The sequence below is a fragment of the Schistosoma haematobium genome, chromosome 1 (genome assembly GCF_000699445.3).
Source record: "Schistosoma haematobium chromosome 1, whole genome shotgun sequence".
Lineage (NCBI taxonomy): Eukaryota > Metazoa > Platyhelminthes > Trematoda > Strigeidida > Schistosomatidae > Schistosoma > Schistosoma haematobium.
The window spans coordinates 6,868,671-6,895,889 of record NC_067196.1 but is presented as its reverse complement, the minus strand read 5'-3'; the positions used below and the strand labels follow the sequence as shown (position 1 = coordinate 6,895,889).

The window sequence follows — 27,219 nt, the reverse complement described above, 5'->3', positions numbered from 1 at the left end:
TGGTCACAACAGTCACTGTATCATGTCAGTGAATCGAAATCATCATAATAATAATAATAATAATAATCAGAATAATAATTAAATGGATTGAATTGCAGTATAATGTTATGAACAGTCAGTTATTCATTGAATCATTCATTACCAATGTGATATAGTCTAACCGTGAAAATTGCTGATGGAATTCTCTGGATCGATCTGCAATGTGACCACCATCACCACCACCACCATCACTAATATCACCACCACGATCTGCACTATGTCTGATCGGCCTGACACATACTACATATTCAACACTCATTCCTATCTATGTTTACAAGACTTCTTTAAACAAACTAACAGAAATATCACAAAGATAGATGAGCAGTGACAACAAGTAATTTACATCGTTTCAACTCATGTAGAAACACAATTTACCAAATTCATGCATTACAACATTACAACTAACATACCTTTCACTTACCACGTAACACCACAAAATGCATTTCCACCATTCAATAAGGCGTAAAACGTCCTATTGAACAATCAAGTCAAAGGTTCGTTTAATAGAGAAGAAATATTGCAAATTCAAATGTAATCATTACTAAAGTAGTAATTAAAGGTGATGGTCACAACAGTCACTGTATCATGTCAGTGAATCGAAATCATAATAATAATAATAATAATAATAATAATCAGAATAATAATTAAATGGATTGAATTGCAGTATAATGTTATGAACAGTCAGTTATTCATTGAATCATTCATTACCAATGTGATATAGTCTAACCGTGAAAATTGCTGATGGAATTCTCTGGATCGATCTGCAATGTGACCACCATCACCACCACCACCATCACTAATATCACCACCACGATCTGCACTATGTCTGATCGGCCTGACACATACTACATATTCAACACTCATTCCTATCTATGTTTACAAGACTTCTTTAAACAAACTAACAGAAATATCACAAAGATAGATGAGCAGTGACAACAAGTAATTTACATCGTTTCAACTCATGTAGAAACACAATTTACCAAATTCATGCATTACAACATTACAACTAACATACCTTTCACTTACCACGTAACACCACAAAATGCATTTCCACCATTCAATAAGGCGTAAAACGTCCTATTGAACAATCAAGTCAAAGGTTCGTTTAATAGAGAAGAAATATTGCAAATTCAAATGTAATCATTACTAAAGTAGTAATTAAAGGTGATGGTCACAACAGTCACTGTATCATGTCAGTGAATCGAAATCATAATAATAATAATAATAATAATCAGAATAATAATTAAATGGATTGAATTGCAGTATATTGTTATGAACAGTCAGTTATTCATTGAATCATTCATTACCAATGTGATATAGTCTAACCGTGAAAATTGCTGATGGAATTCTCTGGATCGATCTGCAATGTGACCACCATCACCACCACCACCATCACTAATATCACCACCACGATCTGCACTATGTCTGATCGGCCTGACACATACTACATATTCAACACTCATTCCTATCTATGTTTACAAGACTTCTTTAAACAAACTAACAGAAATATCACAAAGATAGATGAGCAGTGACAACAAGTAATTTACATCGTTTCAACTCATGTAGAAACACAATTTACCAAATTCATGCATTACAACATTACAACTAACATACCTTTCACTTACCACGTAACACCACAAAATGCATTTCCACCATTCAATAAGGCGTAAAACGTCCTATTGAACAATCAAGTCAAAGGTTCGTTTAATAGAGAAGAAATATTGCAAATTCAAATGTAATCATTACTAAAGTAGTAATTAAAGGTGATGGTCACAACAGTCACTGTATCATGTCAGTGAATCGAAATCATAATAATAATAATAATAATAATCAGAATAATAATTAAATGGATTGAATTGCAGTATATTGTTATGAACAGTCAGTTATTCATTGAATCATTCATTACCAATGTGATATAGTCTAACCGTGAAAATTGCTGATGGAATTCTCTGGATCGATCTGCAATGTGACCACCATCACCACCACCACCATCACTAATATCACCACCACGATCTGCACTATGTCTGATCGGCCTGACACATACTACATATTCAACACTCATTCCTATCTATGTTTACAAGACTTCTTTAAACAAACTAACAGAAATATCACAAAGATAGATGAGCAGTGACAACAAGTAATTTACATCGTTTCAACTCATGTAGAAACACAATTTACCAAATTCATGCATTACAACATTACAACTAACATACCTTTCACTTACCACGTAACACCACAAAATGCATTTCCACCATTCAATAAGGCGTAAAACGTCCTATTGAACAATCAAGTCAAAGGTTCGTTTAATAGAGAAGAAATATTGCAAATTCAAATGTAATCATTACTAAAGTAGTAATTAAAGGTGATGGTCACAACAGTCACTGTATCATGTCAGTGAATCGAAATCGTAATAATAATAATAATCAGAATAATAATTAAATGGATTGAATTGCAGTATAATGTTATGAACAGTCAGTTATTCATTGAATCATTCATTACCAATGTGATATAGTCTAACCGTGAAAATTTCTGGTTGAATTCTTTTGATTCTTTGGATGTTGACCACGAGCTTTAACTGCACTACCAACGCCATTACCATCACCACATGCCTAGATCTTTATGTAGAAATTTTGCTAGTTTCTATTTGAAAGAAATATCTATATATCACTAAGTATTGAAGGCTTTTCATGTTTTATCCTGTGAATTTTTGCCTGTGTTTTTTAATATCTTATAGCTTAATCAAGATGAATTTGGACTTTCTTTCCGAACACTTAGTTTATATTTTCAAGTGATTTTTGTGATCAAGGAACTTGATTTTTACATTCAGAATTCCAAGTCATTAAAACAGACAATTGAAATAGCTTCAGTGTAAATTATATATATATATATATATATATATATATATATATATATCCGGATGATTTAATGACTTGATAACAGGAAATCATACTTACCTTGTTGGTTGGTTCACCTCGCCATATTATATGAGTCTTTGATAAGAAAAACAGGAACACTACTTTGGATACTGATGTTGAATATGGGACAATGTATAAATCAGTATTTTTTGTATAGCATTACATTTTCATAATCTATAAGCTTGAAATAAGATGTTCTCTCTCTCTGCATATTTTGCAACCATTTTTTTTCTATTAGACATTTATAAATGTGTTGTGTTTGAAAAGATGAAGAGTTCACTTAATTGGAGAATAGAATAAAGTCTTCGAGATATAATTATAGATATATACTAGTTATTCTGACGAGTTCCAGGCCTCGTGAACTACAAAATGAAATTGAAGTTCAGAACAGAGAAGAAATATCTACATATTCTTTAAGCAACCAGAAACATAAACAATCATGACAAGTTTATTGGAGAATTCACTCTATTATATATTGATTCGTATCATTCATTTTTGATGAATAATTAAAATGAAATCATACATTGATTGATAACAAATCACAAATTGAGCATAGATCATAGTTAATCTTGAATATAAGAATTATCCTATATGATACAGAAGCTAAAAAGGATCATACTGAGGAAAAGAAAATCGATTACTCACATTGAATAATCATCACAAAAAAAAAAAAATGGACGGAATGTTGAATAATAATCATAATGAATAAATCAATCAAATTTGGACTTTTCATTCGGTCATATCAAAATGTCAATATATTTCAATAATCTATGTATGGAAAGCTCATAAATGATAAAAAAATATGTATTTTAATCAAAGATAGATAGTGTCTAGCAGAGAAATTCAGGATGTATGCCACTTCATCCTATTTGTGACTCGTCAATTAGATGTACCTGGATCCTTAAGTTGATGTTCATTCTGGCACTCTAATCCAGTACCGTTTATTATTATTATTATTATTATTATCAGCTTTGTTCAATATTATATTTTTGGTACAATATAGAATTCTCAGCGCAAAGTATTTCAACAAGTTTCCGTTTCTTTCTTCTTGGTCGGTCCTGGCGATAAATATTGAGTGATCGCCAGTTAGATGTTAGCAGTTCACTAAATGAACATCTGAATAATGTTCATTCTTTTCGTTGTTTATTGCCAGCAACCACATTGTCTCTTATTGTGTTTTTTGTAACTTTGACAACGAAAGGTTTTACACTTTTCAGAAACGCAGCAGAATAGGTTATGCGATTAATAAACATAATGATATATTAAAACAAACAAAAATAGATAACTTGTTGAAATATCTAGATGGCAGGAACAGGTAGCCCAGATGCTCAAGCAGGCCGCCCTTGTTGATTCAAACGTCATTGCAGTATCCATTTAGCTTGTGCAATGTGGTGAAGTTTAAATTCACCTGATATTGTTTTACTTGTATCTTCTCATTGTTATTTAGGACTGCAATTGATGAAGTGAATTTAAACTTCATTGTATTGTACAAGCAAGTGGCTATCAGGAATCAGTAGATAAGTGGATAACGCGACGATGTTTAAAGCGAACGGTACTGGGTTGGAATCCTAGAGTGAACATCAACTCTGGGATACAGGTACATCCAACTGACGAGTCCCAAATAGGACGAAGTGGCGCATGTCCAGCTGGATTCCACTGCTAGTCACTATCCATTTGTGCTTAAAAACCTTGTGACTTAAGGCTATATCGAATCAATCCTCACAGGATGCACATATGCCAACATGAGACTGATCAATTGCAGTCCTAAATAACAATGAGAAGATACAAGTAAAACAACACTAATTAAATTTATAAATATGTAGTTGCTGAAAATTAACTGATCTTTATGAAATTTTGGTAGTGGCTAACAATGGAATGCAAAAATGCGTTTTTTTCTATCTGGAACCGTTCAGCTGGATGTGTCTTTATTCAGGAGTTAACATTCATATTGAGATTACTGGTCGTTACAAACACAAACGTGTTCACCACTGAGCCGCTAATTTTAGATAATCACTGGCTTGTGAAACGTCCATGAATTTTATTTGTGGATGGTTTTACTTTTTCATCGTTGCTCTGTGAAAAATGTGTTGATGTTTGGAAGGTAGGTAGTCGGTTTGAATTGCAATATAAATGTAAATACTGGGATGGAGGTACATTGAGTTGATAAGTCTTAAAAAAGATAAAAACGAGCTTACTGGATTCGATTGTTAGCTTCTATCCAACGTTAGGAAAAGGTTGTGGCTAACTGGAAACATCGAGACTATCCGTTTTAACTGCCTATCTGTCAATTGAGACTGATCTATTTCAGTCCCTATTATCAACAAGAATAAAACACGAACCATTACAAATTAAGTTACAGTGTGACATCATTAAAATTCAGATTTAAAAATCAAAAATTTTATGCCTACTAAATATCACAAGATAACCTACCATATTCTATTATCAGTATAGGGGTTGTGGAGATTGTTAAGTTTTTGATTGAGATCATGAATCAATTGATGTTAGACCACCGTTGGAAACCTGGAAGCACTGGACGGCCGTTTCGTCCTAGTATGGGACTCTTCCGCAGTGCGCATCCACGATCCCGCTCCCTGCGAGACTCGAACCCAGGACCTATTGGTTTCGCTCCAGGCGCTTAACCAACTAGACCACTGAGCCGGCATCCAATGGTGATAGTGTCTAACATCAACCAATCCACGAAATTGCGCGACCAACTTCCATTGTACTGAGGTAGATACCTGTTTCTACCCGACACGGATTAGCTCCACTGGTCACGGCTTCTCACTAGAACCCCGAGAATTCCCTCACGAAGCTAGTCACTAGTGAGCACATGTTAATTGTCAGTATAGGGGTTGTGGAGATTGTTAAGTTTTTGTTTGAGATCATAAATCAATTCTATTATGTTAATGAGGGCAACACAATAATATGGAATAGATTAAACTCTATTCAAACTCATAACTCAGCTGAACACACTGAAAATTATTTCTTCATATGAAGCTTAGAACTACTTTCGTAGAACGCTATTAGCAAAAATAACACACACACGCACACAGTTACTTTTAAATACATAAAAATTATTGAATTCTGGTTTACACAATAAATGTTACTATTAGTGTAAGGGTTTTCTAAAAATTACTAATTTTTCATAGTTTACATTGTGAAATGATCCTTATTAGACGTTCACTGAAGACCACTAACCACTGGACAGCTACTTCGTAACCATATGCGACTTCACAGCATTGTATACTCACAGGAGCCCATCACGGATTGCACCCAGCATCTTCGGGTCTCGTGTCGAGCACCTAAACTCCAAACCACTATTTAATGGTATGCCTGTCTAACATCAATTAATTCACAACGTCACACCACCTCCTTAAATTGCCTGTGAAGGATAACTGTCTCACATGCGACATGCTTGAACTTCACTAATCACAGCTACTCACTAGAACTCCTGGAATTATACCCAGAAATTAGTCACTACTGAGCACTGGACTATAACTAATTTACGTGTTTTCTTGCAAATTACTATAAATAAGGATCGTATGTTTTTCTGTTTTTTTTTTATTTCAGTAAATTCGTAATCAGGTGGAAGTTAATTCACGATACAAACGTTTAGTGAGATCGATAAATCCATGTACGAGTTACCATTAGTAATCATGATTTTTCATATTCAACTTTAGTTTTAAACAAATCACGCAAAATGTTCGCCAAAAGATATGTATCATGTAGACTAAGTTACGTACGTTTACGGATGAATAGTTTATTTAATAGGGGTCAATTCATGGTACATTACTTTTATACATTTTGTTACTCTGTAATTCATGTCAAAAGATTAGGGTTAACATTGTCACTAAGTATCAGTAATAATATGCTAAATAGATGGATATACATACTAATCCAACTTAATTTTGATGATATACAAAAGAGTAGATGAAGATGTATCAAAATAAGATTTGAGTCTTATTCTAAGTAATCTCACCTTTTGCGAAAGAGAAATTTTTGTAGGTCGTGTTAACCAGAAATTCCACCTGGAGTCCTTCGGGAGCTACTGCCGGTCCCAAGCCCGCATAAAGGAGGAGGGTTGGGTATAGAGTTAGTGACCCTATCCCGTAGAAAACTAACTCACTAAAAAAAACGCTAACCAGAAAAAAATTATTCAGACCTTTGAAACTCTGCCCTGGGAGTCAGAAGGTCTTCAATTGGAAGTTCATGTTAACCAGAGTATAAATAATAGCCTTATTAAATATTTAAAAAAAATGAAATTAATGTATTGCAAATAAAGTGTCTCTTTAGTGAGGCATTTCTACATCATAAAGTTGATATCCTTTACTTGTACTGATAAGGTTTGTACTTGTCATGCATCAACACTTCTTAATGTAACGAGGCGGCTAGAAGTAGTCAACAGAAAACTCTAAATTTCATGTTCAATCTATTTGACTTTCATCAGAAAAGCTTGCCTCTAATCTTGAGGGGATTGATCTACCCTGACGGATTTGACTCAGCGTCACCCATCTTCACATTCAGAGACGTTACTACTGGGCTATCCAGGTCACGGATGACCGCTTGTAGGACGGATATGTATCTAAAATTCACTGATCACTGAATATTGACCATTGTTATATAAATCAAGTCCGTCTTAGTGATAAAGCTCTTTCGATCAAGGCACTGACGAGTGACTATATCCAGGATTTCCTAGCGCACGCTATATCGAGTCAATTAGATTGGCAGAACGAACTATAACTTGGTCGATAGAATTCGATCAGCATTAAGGGCGGAATGTACGTTGACAGCTATTCACTAACCAATCGGTTACAAATATTATTGATACACTAGTCTATACATTGGTATACCTCAAACACTCACATACTGCCGTCCAGACGAACAAAGTATCTAAGCTTTGTTTATTAATAATGCTTTGTATGTTCAAGTTTTAATAAGTACAAAAATTCTAGATCTTCGTACAAACTGCTATACAAAACTTCATTTCAGATTAGTAATTGGAAATCAAGGATAACTAGGTTGCATTTTTCTTATCTATAACCAGGTAGGCACAGATATAAATTCTAAGATTTTGGTTCAATATAGCGGTAACGTAAACTCTTTAAGTTCCTTAAGTAAAATTCTCCATTTGCATATATGAAACTCAACAGATCTATGTGACTTTTTGTCACTTAAAGATTCACTGGACACATCTTACATCTGAAACATAGTTGTTTGGTTGCTATGACTTTATTTATAAAACTGTGCCTATGGATCAAAATAACACAATCACACTGATAACAAATACTCTCTATTAAGGCTTTAATATTATAAAACCTACTTTCACTATGGAATGACAAAAATACCATATCAGTTGAAATACGAAAACTCATGAACAGCCGGTAGGGAATGAATATTTAGCTAGAAAATACAAGGATTGCAACATATGCATGTACATATGAAAATATGTTAACATCAAGTTTCAAACATTCCTTCTAACTTTATTGTGATTATGTATTTCATAGATTATGAATACTTTCCATAAGACAAAGATTGATATTCGATGATAATATGATTATTATTATTATTTGAAATTGTGCTTGTTGAATATTAGATCCAATCCTTCAGTCAAAGTGTGTAGTGTTCCTTCAGAAACTTGATTTTCCCTAGATTCTGATGGATTCATGGGTCTCTAATGGTAAAGAGCTTTATGCTAGGAAGTAGCAAATTTTCAGTGCTTTTTAAATTCTTACAGTACTATCTACTGATTTCTATTCATGATGAATATCACATTCTTAAATAATGTTAATAATTCCTCGAATACATTTAATAAATATTCCAGATATTGGAATCCACTCTACATCATGATGCTGTACTCATGTTCAAAGCTCATTTAAGTTGATACCATAGTATTGCAATGGAGAGAATGTATCCTATTTTTAATGGTAATTATAATGTGAATCTTTATTTGAAGTTTTCCAAACAAACCAATTTTCGTCAACTTGAAATTTGATTCCTACTTAACACAATTAATAATCATTTTCTCAACAAACTCACATTAAAACGTTATACGAACTGTCTTAGTTTCACTAACGTATTTAACGGAATTCACTAATAATGGTAAGATGAAAAAAACTAAATTCTCAAACAAAACACTAAGAAACACGAATTACTCTCATGATAAATTTGCTGGTATATTGAAACGACAGTAATTTAGGAACATTGAATATATTTTAATTCTAATGGTTGAGATCATGAGTTAATTGAAACTAGACCGTCATGGAAAACCTTGAAGCACTGGATATCCGTTTCGTCTTATTGTGGGACTGGTCAGCAGTGCACATCTACGGTCCCGCACCCCGCGAGATTCGAACTCTGGACCTACTAGTCTCGCGCGCGAACGCTTAACCTGTAGACCACTGAGCCGGCCAGCATCCAACTGTGTTAATGTCTAACTTCAACTAATCCACGAAATTAAGAGACACATCCACCATTGACTTCAGTGAGTTATTATCTCACAATAGACCCAGTTGAACTCCACTGTTCACTGCTTCTGACTGGAACTCCAGGAAATACCTCTTGTGGACCGTCACTAGTGAGCATGTGTTGATTAATATCAGAAGGGATTTTGTGGATATTATAGTAATTTTAGTAATTCCGTGGTTAAGCGTTAGCGAGGTAGACTGATAGGTCCTGGGTTCGAATCTCTCGACGTGAGATCGTGGATGTGCACTGCTGAGGAGTCCTTTACTCGATTGAAACGGCCGCACAGTGCTTCCAGATTTTCCATGATGATCTAGCTTCGAATGACTCATGATCTCGACTATGAAAATTACTATAATATCCACAAAACCCCTTCTGATATCGAATATATTTTAGTTTTGTTACTTAAAATCTTCAGATTCAGTCAGTAGTATTCTCAAACAAAATTAGATTCATTCATTTGTTATGAACTCTTTATAATGTGCTTTTGAAAGAAGCCGACTCGATTATGTGTTGGAATTATTTTGTGAATGGTGGTGTTGTAGGTCTGACAAATGTGATTAATGTACATATGATGAAAGTTTATTTTAATCGTTGTCTGATTTTTTGTGACGTTGGGTTGACTGAAAGGAACTGAGTATGTAACGAGCCTTACATATTTTGTTGTATGATTGTGCAAGGTAAACATTTTTACGAAGCATACCTAGTAAGCGACTAAAGATTTTGAGGCGAGACTATAATTTATGGACGAACAAATCACGTATAAGATAACAGGTCTCGGATTTTGGCGCGAAATTCACTCATTCATTTAGATAAATATAGTTTTGACATTATAGCTGATGTCAGTTCGTGATGAGAACCCTATATCTAATTTCTAACTTTAATTATCAACTATAAACCATAATTCCGATTCCTCACACAGGTTTATAACCCTCATTTGATCTTGGTTATTAGATGGACACTCTCGAGGTCAGTCTAGTGTCGCTCAGAGGTCGTCCATAAATTATGGTCTCACCGATTTTGAAAATTAATAATGGTACTAAAACATTTAATTTTGACATTCTAGATAACAAAAGACTATAAAGGGCGGCCTGCTTGAGCATCTGGGCTACCTGTTCCTGCCATCTAGATATTTCAACAAGTTATCTATTTTTGTTTGTTTTAATATATCATTATGTTTATTAATCGCATAACCTATTCTGCTGCGTTTCTGAAAAGTGTAAAACCTTTCGTTGTCAAAGTTACAAAAAACACAATAAGAGACAATGTGGTTGCTGGCAATAAACAACGAAAAGAATGCACATTATTCAGATGTTCATTTAGTGAACTGCTAACATCTAACTGGCGATCACTCAATATTTATCGCCAGGACCGACCAAGAAGAAAGAAACGGAAACTTGTTGAAATACTTTGCGCTGAGAATTCTATATTGTACCAAAAATATAATACTGAATAAAGCTGATGATAATAATATTTAAAAAATATTCGGTGATAGAAACAAAGAAACAAAAGGATTTAATGATTTCCTTCAGTTTTATTTATCGTTACAACCTATATTTAATGCATGACAGGTTAACCAGTTGTCTTTTTTCCCAAATTCTCAAATAACTATACAGAAAGAGTTCATTAGGTATTTATATTTGCCACAAACAGAGTTTCAAGTCCAAAACCAACTCTGGGATGCTAAAACATCAAGTGTGCGCGTCCTAAATAGGACGGAACGCACATCTCAATTTTCACTTCTAGCGATCATCCAAACTTATAGACTATTTTATTCGAAATTATGGGTTCAATGGTGTTGTAATAGCCCCGAAAAAAATGATTAAATCAATATATATTACGGCAAAAGCTTTTTAATGGTACTGTAGTGATCAAAAACTCATGTAGGGAAAACCAATTTATTGTTCAATGCAAAATCATACAGTGGTTTGGTAAAATATGAAAATCATACGATGAGATTATAATTTGTGGACGCCCTTTGAGTGACACTACATTGACCTTGGTAATGTCCACTTACTGTGTTATAAATAAGTGTGAAGAATTAGCTTCAGGATTTACAGCTGTACTTTAGAGTTAGGAGTTAAATTTAGGGTTTTTACCAAGAACAACTGTCGTCAGCTATACTGCCAAAATTCTATTTAGCCAAATAAATGGATGAATTTCGTGCCAAAATCTAAGACTTCTTACCTCAAATCTGATTGGTTCGTCCATAAATTATAGTCTCACCAATCATACGTTAAACACATCATTTGCACAGCTTCCTTGTGTAATTCTTTACATACTGCGCAGTTCCTCTAATTCTGCTGTTACTTCGATTGCTCTCCGATTTCCTTCCCGTTCTCTTCATTTCAATCTTTGCCTAGCAGGCATTCCACTTCCGGTTGCTTCTACATACTACTTATATCTGACAGCATTAGTAGCATACACCACACTCAACCCTCTTTAAACGGTTGCCCCTGCACTTGTTCTGATAGTCATGTCAATTTCCTCTTTGTCGCGAGTCTGTGCCATACTCCCCGTCAAAATATCGAGACCCTTGGCTCGCTAACCTTCGTAGCTCAGTCGACCTGCCGGGCAATCTATACCCGATGTCCACTAAGCCCTTAGGACGTCTAACGCCTTGTCCAACATCCACCCATCACCCGGAACGTCCCGCGTCGTCTTCCCGTCAACAGCGACTGCTACACCCAACTTCGCCCCGACAGAGCACTCAACTCGACGTCTCTTTTCTGCATACGACTGCACTAACTAGCGCTTCTTCTCCCGGACCTGCAACGTCGACCACAGAACTGCACCCTCTCAACCTCCCCTTTGGAAGAGATACTATATGTAGTGAACAAAAACTCAGGTGGAGTAAACCGATTTATCATTTAATGCTAAGTCACACCACGTTATTTACTCTTTTGGGGGGATTACTTACTTACTTACTTACTTACGCCTGTTACTCCTCGTGAAGGAGCATAGGCCGCTCACCAGCATTCTCCATCCAACCCTGTCCTGGGCAATCCTTTCTAGCTCCGTCCAGTTGTAATTCATCGTTTTCATATCTGCTTCTATTATCCGACGCAATGTGTTCTTTGGCCTTCCTCTTTTTCGCTTCCCTTCAGGATTCCATGTTAGGGCTTGCCTCGTGATGCAGTTTGACGATTTGCGTAATGTATGTCCTATCCATTTCCATCGTCTTTTCCTAATTTCTTCTTCAGCTGCAAGTTGGTTTGTTCTCTCCCACAGATGGCTATTGCTGATGGTATCCGGCCAATGGATGTTGAGTATCTTGCGAAGACAACTATTTATAAATACTTGTACTTTCTTGATGGAGGTTGTTGTAGTTCTCCAAGTTTCAGCTCCATACAGTAGAACTGCCTTGACGTTCGTATTGAAGATTCTTACTTTGATATTGGTTGAAAGTTGTTTTGAGTTCCATATGTTCTTCAATTGTAGGAATGTGACCCTTGCTTTGCCGATCCTCGCCTTTACGTCTGCATCGGATCCTCCTTGTTCATCGATGATGCTTCCCAGTTATGTGAAGGACTCTACATCTTCCAGAGTTTCGCCATCAAGTGTGATTGGATTGCTGTTCTCCGCTTTGAATTTGAGGACCTTAGTTTTCCCTTTGTGTATGCTGAGGCCTACTGATGCAGAGACTGCTGCTGCCGAGTTCCTTTTGGGAGGATATCGAATAATATTATCAACTAATTTCTAGAACACATTACGAGACAATATAAGTAAAATGATAACCAAATAATTTTATTAAATAAATAAAGTACTTGAAGATGGAGAAGAAAAAATACTCAGTAATCTCAACAAAAAAATATCACGTACTATTCATGAAATGAAATGAAAATTTTACTTTCAACAACATTAAATATTCATAAATTGTAAGCATCAATTATTGTCGGAGAGGGATTTTTGTGGATATTATAGTAATTTTTAATATCTGAATTCATGAGTCCATTGAAGCTAGACCACCATAGAAAACCTGAAAGCACTGGATAGCCGTTTGATCCTAGTATGGGACTCCTCAGCATTGCGCTCGCTTGCGTGGACTAATAGGTCCTGGGTTCGAATCTCGTGGGAGGCGGGATCGTAAATGCGCACTGCTGAAGAGTCCCATAATAGGATGAAACAGTCGTCCAGTGCTTCCAGATTTTCAATGGTGGTCTAGTTTCAATTGACTCATGAATTCAACTATTAAAAACTAATTATTTACTATTTGAAATTTCAACAGAAAACAAGAAGTAAATTCAACACTCACTCAATCATTTAACAAATAACAATCAATCAATCGATCATGTAAAGAATATAATCTTCATTACATAACTTAAAAAAGGATTAAACAATACACTAATAATAATAATAGTAATCCCTGTCACTATATATAAACAGGAAATAATAAGTGAATAGTGTTTCTTTTAACAAACCATATAAATCAATACATACATAACAATGAATAACACTATTCATTACAATAAGTATTACTTAATCTTTGTTAATGTAAGAAACTATCCAATTAATGCTGAAGACTATTTCAAGGAATGAAGAAGAAAAAAAGAGAAAATAATAAGAAGAATAACCAGATGAGTACAGAATTAAATGAATGAAACTGACAGAAAGAAAAGGATCTAATGATGTTGATTGACAATGCAATGATTATACTATATGGAGAAGGAGAAAGAGGGAGAGAGGGAGAGAGTAACAGTAACCCTTTTTTCAGTTCGATTCATTAAATAAATAAATAAAATAAAATAAAGAATAAACCGGTCGACAAGATACAGTGAGTACAAAACTGGTAGTTTGTGTCTAATTAATAATGTTTCCTAAATTGTGCAAACAGAACAATGTGTTAGTTAGTTAGATAATAAAGAGATTTTCTAAATCATATATTTGATATGATTGTTACATAATATTAAAAATAAAGTTTTCGATGATTTAATCAAAAAGTCAATAAGGTGATGGTATATAAATAGTTCAGAAACAATCTTCTTATGATGATGATGATGAGGAGGAGGAGGAGTAGGAGGGCGAGAAATGAAAAAGTTTCCAAATCAATATCACAAACCTGAATGGTGAATAATTGAATTTAATGAATCTGCCGGTGTTAAACGTTCTGAGCATAAAGCTGTCATACTGGATGCACCAGATGAGAAACCAAGCTGACAATTTTCTAATAATCTTAATAATTCCGATGATGTCGGTCCACCAATAAAACAACTATGATAATAATCTGTACCATATAAACATTGATTATTATAATAAATATGATTAGGATAAATTTGAACATTGTTTGAATTATTTAACAATCCATTAGAATTGGCACCAATCATAAGCATAGTGTTCCCTCCATAAGAATTCATATTATTAATTATCCCATTAGGATAAGATGTGATTTCTAAAGTAAAGAGAGAAAATGTTTTCTGACCTGTTATCACTGGATTTGATGCAATCAGTTTTGACTAAAAAATCCATTGCATAAAGACCAAAAAGAACTATTAGCAAAACAATTTATGGTACGCCATATATATATCACACTGATCGGTTTATGATTTCAATGAAATTCAACAATCTCTACAACCCCAAACTGAAATTTATCATGTGTTCACTAGTGATTAGAATCAAGAGAGAATTCTCGGAGTTCTGGTGAGAAGCCGTGATCAGTGATCAAGCAATTACCCATTGAAGACAACGAAAGATGGTCGCGTGACATCGTGGATTGGTAAAGTTCGGCATCAATACTGTTGAATGTCGGATCAGTAGTTTAAAGGTTAAGCGATCTTGGGCGAGATCGAAGGTCCTGGGTTATAATCTCGTGCGCGGAACCGTAGACAAGTACTGCTGAAGAGTTCCATAGTAGGACGAAACTGTCGTTAAGTGCTTTCAGGTTTTCAATCGTCGTCTAATATTGAGCGATTCATGATCCCAATTAAAACTCAGCAATCTCGACAAAACCAGACCGAAAATAAAATGAAGAGCCGATGAAAAACCAAAAGCGTATGAAGATAAATCCTGTGAAAACAACCTATCATAAACAAGATCACTAGAGTAACGTACTTAATGCTTGTGAAATAATTTAGAAAAGCCTACTTATATTTGCAATAAGCACTGATAAAGTCACTTAAAACACGACAATCATACTCAGTAAGCTAACCGTACTACTCAGAGATTGCATGACACAAAAACTAAAGGTCCTGGATTCGACCTCGTTGGGTTCATGAGTGCGAAATTCGAAAGACTTTTATACAAAGATGAAAGAGCTGTTCAGAGCTTTCTGGTTTTTAGTGGTACTCCCAATTTAGATCAATCTATGGTAAATATAACCTACAAAATAAGTTACTTGTTCATACAAACAGAACTATTATTAATGCAAACACTTTGAATTATTTCCAACAAAATCGAAAGGAAGAGAAATAAAAAATCCAAATAGAATATTGAAAAACTATACCGTGCGAAAAATTGTATGTTCCATCTGTATTCATTGTTGATGAATTCGGAATAGTCATTATAGGACCAGGTAAACCGGAACCAGTTCTTGAAAGATTCAATGCTGTTGTTAAATCCCAAACCTATGGTTAGGCACAAAAAAGTTTTTTAAAAAATATTTGAGGAAAATTGCTAGTTGAATAAACAAAAAAGTGGAGGGAGATTTTTTAATAAAACACTTTGCGATGTCAGAAAGTGTTAGTGCACCAAAAATAGTCTGTAGTATCAGCCAGGGATCAAGTTAACAATGAAGAAATAATATTCTCCGATGTAACTACTCCCAAGATAATTCCCATTACGAATTGAGGACAGCTGGAGAATTGTTGAAAATCGGAGGGGAGGGAATAAGTTGGACAATTCTGATTAAGATTATACTCGAAATTAATAAAACTCTTTCAGAAAATCAAGAAATTTAATGTTAGTAAGTAAAACAGCGAATGAAACAGAGAAATATATTTATGAAAAGTAAAGCTCTTTAAATCTACAGGGGTAAAAAGAAAAGATGCTCATACGACACAATGAATCATGTCACTTAAGATCTTCAATAGCGGTGCATGATTAGTAAGTAGATTTAAATAGTACGTTTTCAGATCATAATACCTGACAGATTTATTTATTTGAACACATAGCCATTGGTGCAAGGAGGCACCGAATACATATGTGCCACATAAATTATTCGATTTGTGTGAGTGCTGGGATACCGCCCAGGTGCCCAAACCGAAGCAGGTGGTCTCTTAGGGGGCTACACGCGGGGCCTTCGACATAAAGGTCTGATCCACAAGGCAGTGGAGCAACCTAAGGAGATGCAACCTCATGGTGGGTGGTGACCGACGACTGGTTCATACTCCATTTGTTTCCTCAGGATCCTGAAGCACATGTGTACCATTAATTTGGAATCAGGGTTTTCCAATTACCCTAGGTGGATTCTGCATGTCCACCAGTCCGGTTAAATCACCGGACATTCGCTTTTTTTCCTCTGAATTTCGTAAACAACAGTGATGCCCCGAGAATGCAGTGAGTAGGACTTCCCTGTCAGTGGTTGCATGTACGAGGCCATGTGTGAGCATTTCGAGAGGAAGAGCTGACTTTCCCCACCCTTGGCCATACTAGGGCATTTGGGGGCAATAACTGACAGTGTAAGGTGTTGATGTAACAGCCATTAAAAAATGTATATTAATAAAAACGGTTAATAAAAATAACTAACCAATTTTAAAGAAAATAGTTTCAATTAATAAATGTGATCTAAAAAAGTTAACATTAATCTTTCTTTGTTTAATGTACAAAAGCAGTGGCCTGGTATTTAACATGTTCGACTTTCAAGCATCATATCACAAGTTCAAACCTGGCCACATCTACTTTGATCTAGGGAGCCGGATAGCGTCATTGCCCCTCATCACACTCGTAATCAAGTTCCTGTCGAATCAGTTAACTGAAAATTAAAAAAGGTCTTAAGTTCACAACACCGAATAGATTTTTTGAGTGAAGTGAACACAAACGTATGACTACAACTTAAGATGAAATAGTTGTCTCGTTTTTTTCCCATAATTATCCAATGATGTAAACTAACTTCCGATTGAATCAGAATTCCAATAAACCGTAATTTAATAGACAAATATCGTATTCAAAGATAACCGGGCTTAGGTGGATAGAACATAGAAAAAAACTTGTTTTAAAAATTGTTATATCCCGATAAAAATATTGAATAATACCTTTTGGGATCCATTTATAGACTAATAATATGCGTATATTTTTATCGTATAATTGCTAAGTAACTAAACTATTCATATTTGTGTTCCTCTTATTATGAGCTTTATTTTGACCTACAAACTATTATTATACGATTTACCATTCTTGAATTATGCCTTGTCTATTAATTACTACCTCCCACATTCACAGCCACATTTGGCTAATTCTTGTACAAATGTTATTTTCTATTTTATGGTACGTTGTGGTCTGTTTGGTTGGTATATAAACCCAGTATGCTTGAAATAAAATGATTCATATTACAGAGGCTGAAATTGGTGTTCTGAGAGTAGGACCAATAAGGAATTTAGATTGCTCGTATGGTTTTTACGCTTCATTGATCCGATCGATAATTCACTGCTCTCTAATTGGCGGTATCGTTACATTATCCATCAACAGGGCACACAGGTCACAAGTTATAACAAAAACGAAAAAGGTCTGTTCATCAGTAAACGATATCAACTTGAAAATCAGGACACACTAGACAAGTATTGTTATATCCTAACAAAGAATAAATGAATGGTGACTACTAGGAATTATTTATGGACTATTATTACATATATTCTTATTGGGTTACTATTAAGTAACTAGATTATATTCTCGATTTATTAGTTGTGGTCTGATTTGCTTGTATATAAACTGCGTATATCTGAAATATACGATTCATACAGTGGAAGCTGAGATTATGTTCTGTACTCAACACGGAAGACTAAGAGGAAAGAGCCAATAAGAACTCATGGTTGATTCAAGACTTCTCGTGATGTCTAACGAATCATTGATTTACTACAGAAACAGGATCATATAAGTCAATGTTCTGATTGGAGATCTTTTCACGTAATAAATGATGGGCTACAGGACATAAAAGGTATTTTGTACTAATGTCAGATTATTCATAAATGAGTATTCACTAGTCTATTATGAAATAGATTCCAAGACTTCCGGATATTGTGATGAGCGCATAATCATTTAAAGCATTCAGTTAGAATCTAATAGTTAATAATTTCTAATATCAACCAATTTTCAATACTAAACTCAAAAAATTATAGATTTCACTTACTTGAATCGTACCATTTGAATGACCTGTAAATATATATCGTCTTGGATGAGCACCAACTCGATTAAATCCATCATGTTCATGTACAGTAAACGAAGTGATAGAACTTCGATCAACAGAGTGAATAACACATATCCTTTATTATTTTTTTAAAGAAAAGTAAATAAATAAGTCAATAAAGGAGATGGTAAGAAGAAAAATAAATAACATTCCCTTTCATAAACTCTTTATTACAATCTAAACTAATTAGTCATGGAGAATGAATTCGTAAATGTTTCACAACTTCTCATAATAAGAGCTCTCTATAGTGTGGTAAATGTCATAGAATGAGATTATTAATGTCAATATATATATATATATATATATATATATATATATATATATATATATATATTTCCATGTGGTCAATTATTGTTACGTAAACGTAAAGGTTCAATTAAAATACAATTATCAGAAGGGGTTTGTGGAGATTTTTAGAAATTTTCACAGATTGAAATCATGAGTCAATTGAAGCTAGACCACCATGGAAAACCTAGGAGCACTGGACGGCCGTCTCGTCCTAGTACGGGACTCCTCAGCAGTGCGCATCCACGATCCCGCACCACGCGGGGCTCGAACCCAGGACCTACTGGCTCCGCGCGTGGGCACTTAACCATTAGACCACTGAGCCGGCATCCAACGGTGTTAATGTCTAATGGTTAAGTGCTCACGCGCGAAGCCAGTAGGTCCTGGGTTCGAGCCCCGCGTGGTGCGGGATCGTGGATGCGCACTGCTGAGGAGTCCCATACTAGGACAAAACGGCCGTCCAGTGCTTCCAGGTTCTCAATGGTGGTCTAGCTTCAATTCACTCATGATTTCAATCTGTCAAAATACAATTGTTGAGGCGGAAATTATTCGTAATTGACTGTAACCGAGCAGAGAATCTAACATGTAGGAATTATTAACAATCTTGATATTATCAGAAGGGACTCTGTGGAGATTGTAGTAACTTCAACAGTTGAGATCATGAATCAATTGACGAAACGGCCGTCCAGTGCTTCCAGGTTTTCCATGGTGGTCTAGCTTCAATTGACTCATGATCTCAACTGTTGAAATCTTGATATTATCAAGAGTATATTTTTTAAGCCAGTCAATTTCTGAATCAAATGAATTTTAAATTTTCTTCTATTAATTATAATTTGTGATTAAATAAGTTCAGTAAATTTATAGCCTATTGTGATCTCACATCCTTTTCAATCTAAAGCGAACGATTTATTTCTTTTAGAATTTGTTTACTATATATAACTATATATTACTTATGAGTAACTAAAATGTATTTCCTTCATTGTATTGCAAACTGTTTTCATAGTGTAAGTAAAGATGGATGGTGACAAGCAATGGAATCCAGGACGCGGGTTTCATGCAGCTGAAGAGTTCGAAATCAAATGGAAGGCGTGTTCTGGATTCAACTGTTAGACACCATCCATCTTTGCTTATAATGCTTGTGAATAAAGGCAATCCACATGGGATGTATATATGCCAATAAGAGACTGAACAATTGCAGTCCTAAACATCAATTAGAAGATTCAAACAAACAATACAAGAATGTAATTTTATTGTTTGATATACTTTTTATCTTTTGAACTAGATTAAACCAGTCCTTTCTACGCTTTTATGAATTGAGATTCGACTATTGTTGTTACGTTCATTGTGTTGAACGCAAGTTTAACACAAATTTATTATTCACTTGGTATTGTTTACGTGAAGCTTCTCGTCGTTGTTTAGGACTGCCATTGATCAACTTCTTAATGGTATAAGTGCATACTGTGCGTATTGCCCCGATATTGTCATCTTTGCTTACAAACTTATTCTTATTTGTTATAGAACAACTTAGTATTTATATATAAATATTTTGAGAAGCCAAGCCAATCTTTCGACTTATTCGACATCAGTTAACTGATTCCAGTAAATATAACGTGAGGTAATATGTTTCTAAGCTTAAGTGTTTATTCTGAATACGGATAAGATTAAACTACTTTCAATAAAAACATTGTTAAAAACATATATCTAGGAAGTCAACTTTTTTTCTGCTTAATGAAGAATCGGAAACGAAGATTTCAATAAACTTTGTTGTTAATTTGGTTGTGGCGCGAAAATACTTAATCAGCAGTGCCCTAGTATTAAAGAATAATTTAGTATGAGAATAAATAATAACAAAATAAGGAGAACTGGATAATGATTGATTGTATTGTGAACTACATACTTTTACAATTGGATATTTTGTACAAAAGTAATAGCTTCAAACTTCTAATATATATTCATATAGTCAGTCAATTCGTTATCCAACCCCTGAATGTTTTTCTTTAAATTTCACGAGGAATAAATGAAGAGTGTAAAAGAAGACTATTTTCTTCTATTCCAAGCCATGGATGGCAGTTCCCTAATTGGTAGAGTTAAAAAATTTTAGGGACCCCAACCAGGTTGTTATGGTCACCGGCAGTAGATGATTGTTTTAGACAGCTTTCTTTCGCACCTCGACATCGTGTTACGAACTGATGAACTCTGAGATCAATCCCTTCAGTATCAGCGTCGGAAAATAATAATCAATCTAAAAGCTGTTGGATGGTATTGGTAAAATGTGACCAGGCTACTGAAGAGGATGTTTCAAGATGATGCCACCGATTAAGTTACCGTCGACACAACCCAAATATACACTGCCAAATCTCAGCACTATGAACATAGTGTCCACACTGGATGCCACCAATCCTTCTAGGATCGAAAATCGGTCAACGAAAATCTTCGACCCGAAGAGGCCAGGTTTTACTAATATACAGCAAAACTACTCTGACCGGCCCATTGTAGACACGATCGTTTACACCTAGACTTATACCACAACGGCACTAATTATTTTATTTTATTTGAAAACATAAATATTGGTACAAGCGGGCACCAAATATATATGCGCTACACAAAACAATGAGAATGGGAAGAGAAAAAAAGGAAGGTAAGGAGCGACAAAGAAAAGAACAATAACGACCACAGATCGCCATTGGCTTCTATTCTCAGCCATATCTGATAACGTCTCTAGCCACTGTGTCGCACCATCTCTCGGACCCCAGCCAGGGAGTCGTCAAGGTCCAACAGAAGCCAGCCCTTTGCAGCTTTCCTTCATCCCACGACACCATGTCATACACTGACCACCTCTCTGCTTTTTCCCACCAGTCCCAGAGTCGGCAAACAATGCACGATGTGGAATTCTCTGGGACGACATTCGTACAACATGTCCAAGCCACCAAAGTCGATGTTTCAAGATGGTGACACCAATTGCATTATCGTCTGTGCGCCCGGACAAACGATGCCGAACCTCTGTATTAATGACATGGTGTTGCCACTGAATGTCAGCAATCCTTCGGAGACAGCGATGATCGAACACAGAGAGTCGTCTAACGTCCTCAACTCGGAGAGACCAGGTTTCACAAGCATAGAGCAAAACTGCTCTCACCGACGCGTTGTAGATCCGACCTTTTACAGCCAGACTAACATCACGAAGGCGCCAAAGATGGCCCAGATTGGCATAAGCCGCTCTGGCTTTCACTATTCGTGCATTGATCTCATCACTCACGCTACCACCAGCAGTTATGCAGCTACCCAGATACACGAACTTCTTGACTACTTCTATCTGCTCACCATCCAGAGTGAGTACAGGATTAGAATCCTGCCAGTCTTGTAGAAGTACTTTGCACTTCGAAGGTGCAAATCACATACCATACTTACGGACACTGATTGCCAACTGATTAAGTGCGGATTGTATGCCTTGGGCATTATCGCACAGTAAGACAATATCGTCCGCATACTCAAGGTCGAGAAGTCTTTCTCCAGGCAACAGATCCACACCACCATTACTTACATCCATCAGAGCTGTTTCCATAATGTCATCGATGGCAAAGTTGAAGAGGAATGGTGACATCGGGCAAGCCTGTCTAACCCCACTGCTTGAATGGAACAATGGAGAGAGGTGGTTGTATGCCCTCACACTACCTGAGGTGAAACACAAACCGAATGAAATGATGATACTTACGGAAAATACTAACGGCACCAAAGACGGCCCAGATTGATATAAGTCGTTTTAAAATCTATTCCGATGGAATCTAGGAATCATTTAAGTGAGATAAATATTAGTTCCACTACTTATATCACTAGAGAAATCTCACCATTAGATTAAATAGTCAAAAAAGTTTGTGAAATCTCATATAAACTTATTTGACAAATACAAACGAATATAAAAAAAGAAACATGATAATAAATGTAATGCATTATGTATAGCTGTATACAAAAATTCGGTTCGCTTTCAGTATAAATTCTAAAAAAAGATTATAGATACTGGTGACAACCCCAAAAATGCATTCTCAAAATCTCCGATAAAATACATTTTAAAGAAGCACAAAAAATAACAACTCCCACCCCTCTTCCCTCCCTCATAAAAAATCGAAACAACTCACCTTTTACCCGTAGAAGCTAAACGTACAAATAACTGATTGGCTTGAGGTGTTAATTTTTGTACAAATACCAAAACATCTTCTCGTTCGCCGTATGGACCAGGATTATTAGCATGTTTATGCACATCAATTATTGGACGAATTGTGTGTTTATGCGTACTATTATGATTATTACTAGTAGAAGTATCAGTAATAGAGGTATTATTATTTTGGTTACTAGTTTTACAACTATTCATATTGATATTATTATTATTATTACAATTAGTGCATTCATTATCATAACGTCGAACAGACTGCTGTAAACCTCTACAAGCAGATGATGAACGATTTTTGGCTCGATGATTACTATTATGATTGTTAGTAACATCATTATCAATAGTATTGGTATTAGTCACAGTATTGAGGTTATTCTCCGAGGAATTTGTATCAGTTTGATCATTTGAACTGCACAACTCATTATCGGATTGATTGTGTAACCTAATACAAAAGAATTGTATCATCACATAAATAACACATTATTAGGCTAATAGAAAGCATTGAAAATATTTAATATTGGTACATAAACCGTTGTTTGATGGAATGCGGCCAAATTCATCGGCATTTATTTCAGCAAGCCTTACATTCCTGTTCACAAGAAATTCGTAAAACCTATTTTCTTAAATTGGTCACCGACATAGCCTATACAATTGTGATTTATAAATGATTCATTACTCCCTCGTTTTGAACTTTTCGTGCTGTCATTATATCCTACATAAAATATAAGTAAATAAATCAACACAATCATTAGGTATTTTAGTATCAATCACATTTTAAGTGTGAGGGCTAATGATGCTACCAGACTGACTAGACCGAAGTAGGTGAAACGAAATTCAAGGCAGAGTTTTGATTGAAAGTCTAACGCCTTGACCATTAAGTCACCAATCTTAGTTAAATGTTACTAAGATTTATCTCTTTACTTATTATCCTTCACAGAGACTGGTTTCCAAAGGTGATTCTCAGAGCTACAGTGACAAGCACTGACCAGTGTATTTTAACCATGTCCGATGTGAGATAGATATCAACCATGATAATGGATGGTAATGGCGAAAAATCATCAATTGGCTGGAGTTCGAAATACAAACTAATAGGTATCAAAATTAATGATCAGAAGATCAAGCTCCATCACGAAGACTGAAGTTCTTGGATTTGATCTCTGGTGGGATTTTGAATGGGCTTTGTTGATGACTCTCATACTACGACGAAATAACTGTCTATGGCTTTATGGTTTTCGATGGTTGTACAACCAAATTCATCTCCAGATGTGAAAATCTAACTTCTTAAATAATCTGTCATTGGTATTATAGATACTTCTGAACTTTTAATACTGTTATACAGAAAATCAACTAATGATCTGCACTATATATACTTGTATACAGCCATAAAATGAAGGTAATCGAAAAGAAATAATTTTTTGTCATATTTGCATTTTAGTCATCCGAACATGTTCAGACAGAGCCAATGAAAAATGAATTTCATGTTTAAAATTGACAAAATTTCGTGTGCATGCATTTAACATTATTGAGTGTATCATATGAAAAGAAATGAACTGAGTGAATGAAGTAAAGATAACATTAGGAAACACTAGTTTCTTCGTAGTTTCTAAATCACGAAATGAACTTAGTTAAACCACCATTGAAAATCTGAAAGTACTGGATGGCTGTTTCATCCCTATATGGAACTCCTTAGTAGTGCTTTCACGCTACGCAACAGGTTATTGAATCCTAGACATTTAGTCTCGTGTGGAAACCCTTAGCCTTTAAACGACCACTCATCAGCTAGATGTACCTGTAACTCTGAACTGATTTCCAGTTTGGGACTCGGACTCAATACATTTCGTTTTAAATGCCATCGCGTCATCCAATTAACGATTGAGTTTAGACAGTTATTCAATTATGCAACGGATATGGAATTTAATTTAATTGGTACTGATTTGGATTATCCTGTAGTTGATATTTTTCATACTCATGTACATTATGTCTTTTTTGGATCATAGTATTTAAACTACTCTTCTTTGAGTTCGATCGTTTTTGCCGTGATATTTTGTACACAACAAATGTATACAGATTGGAATATAATGAATTCATTTAAAGTTAATTGTTTAAGGTGAATAGCAAGAAATTCAAAAGTAAATGTAGTGTCACATAAAGTTGTATAGTTCGGAATTGTTAACAGAACATTGACAGATAGATAGAATTAGATCAACACTAAGGCTTGGAGAATCATTGTAGTAAGTATCTGTTAGTTACTTTTATATTTCTAAAATGCTCATATGTATATACTAACAAAGAATTAAAATATATCACGTGATATATAAAAATGGATTACCCAGAGGCATCTTCATGAAGCCATGTTGTACGTGGAAGAACAACGATATCTGATTGTGTATTTGCAAACATATCACCAAGTCCTTCTGCTTCATTACCTAGATTTGATCTAAGAGCATTAGACGAATTCGATTGAATTATATTTGATGATATATCAAGTGACTGAAGTCTATTCGATGAACAAACAGCTGACATATTGGCGTTGAAATTATTTTGCTGGTGAGTATCAGATTGAGATGATGATAATGGTGAGGATGTTGATGGAGAAGTCAATAAATCATGCGAAACACCTTGAGCACTAGATGAACGTGAATTTGAACCATGTGGATGCCGGTGGGACGAATTGTAAGATAAGGGATTGATACGATTCGATGTATCATTAACTGTATCATTATTATTATTATTATTATTATTATTATTATTATTATTATTATTACGTGATAAATTAGTGCCAAGGACAGAATGAGCTCGAACTATTTCATTCTGTGTTGTTGAATTCAAATTTTGTTTATGACATTTTTGAGCAGCTTCTAAAATACAATCGACTAATTGTTGTGTGGCATTATTTGTATCCAGTATAGTCATATGAAATGAACCTACGGGTGTGGAACTCGGTTGTGTACTGATAATTCCACGGAAACGTGTCACCTTCCATGTACGGACGTGATGAAATTCATTGCACACTAGAAAAAAAGGAAAATTTCGATGTAAAAACATTACTTATCTGAAGTAAGCAAGCGTAAGAAGACCAAGAGGGAGAAGAGAACCAAATTGAAAATATATGTACATACTGATGAATATACATCTTACTCGCTTGGAAAATTAAGCTACATCTTTAACCAATGGTGTTCTCACAAATTCTAATCTTCTGAATTCTTCATGACTTTTTTCCCCTTTCTAAATTTATTTCACTGGATTATACTCCTTGAATAACGTCTTCAAACCATAATGTTTCCGATTACTGCTTATACTCTTACTACCTCTATCACTATGAGATTTGAATCGACAACTGCATCTCTGTTCTAATGTGATATGGTAACTCGAACTGATATATGTACGTACGAAGTTCTACGTTGTTACTGACTGACTTTAGAAAATCAGGCCAAATCTTGTAAGCTTATCTTCCCTGACTAGCTTAATGGATCTAATTCATACATACACTCAGGAAAACAATCTGCAATAAACATATCTATAAAAAATTGATATGAACGGAACTATTAATCCAAGCATTAATCAAAACAAACTAACTAACAAAGATGTAAACGTAAACAAAGATATTGAATTAAAAGTTAATAAATCTGTAATCATTTCAGTAAGCCTAGTATCATTATTTAAAGTCAATTCTTCTTCTCCCTGGTTCGTTTTCTTTCATTATCCATTACTGTTTGTGATCAATATTTGAGCAATTTTGATGAATATATGTATTTACGTATATTTCACTAAACGAAAATATACATCTTTTCAAGTGAATTGAAATAATAATAGTAATGAGTTTATGAATTAGTGTGCTAGGTCTTGATTTCAACTAGGTCGTTGTCTCTAATTGATAGAAACCTTCTTACATGATGAAAGTAAATTTAATAATAAGAATTCTATACATTTAACTCACTGAATTAGCCCCCGAATGCCCTGGTATGGCCGAGAGCCGGGTAGGTTCGCCCTCCCTCTCTCGTATACAGCCTCTGCCAGGG

At 34.9% G+C, this 27,219-nt stretch overlaps 1 protein-coding gene across 1 annotated transcript in view; it reads right to left on the bottom strand.

The window, feature by feature from the left end:
* Positions 1–12,644: 12,644 nt before the first annotated feature.
* Positions 12,645–27,219, bottom strand: part of KCTD3_2 (BTB/POZ domain-containing protein kctd3) — a 31,822-nt gene continuing 17,247 nt past the window's right edge. Inside the window, exons 14-18 of the mRNA XM_051209016.1 lie at positions 25,530–26,211; positions 23,169–23,642; positions 18,694–18,826; positions 15,856–15,976; positions 12,645–14,805 (exon numbers count right to left, since the gene is read on the bottom strand). Of these exons, the coding sequence (XP_051073033.1) occupies positions 14,468–14,805; positions 15,856–15,976; positions 18,694–18,826; positions 23,169–23,642; positions 25,530–26,211 (1,748 nt within the window). The 3' untranslated portion in view covers positions 12,645–14,467. The remainder of the gene's footprint in view (positions 14,806–15,855; positions 15,977–18,693; positions 18,827–23,168; positions 23,643–25,529; positions 26,212–27,219) is intronic.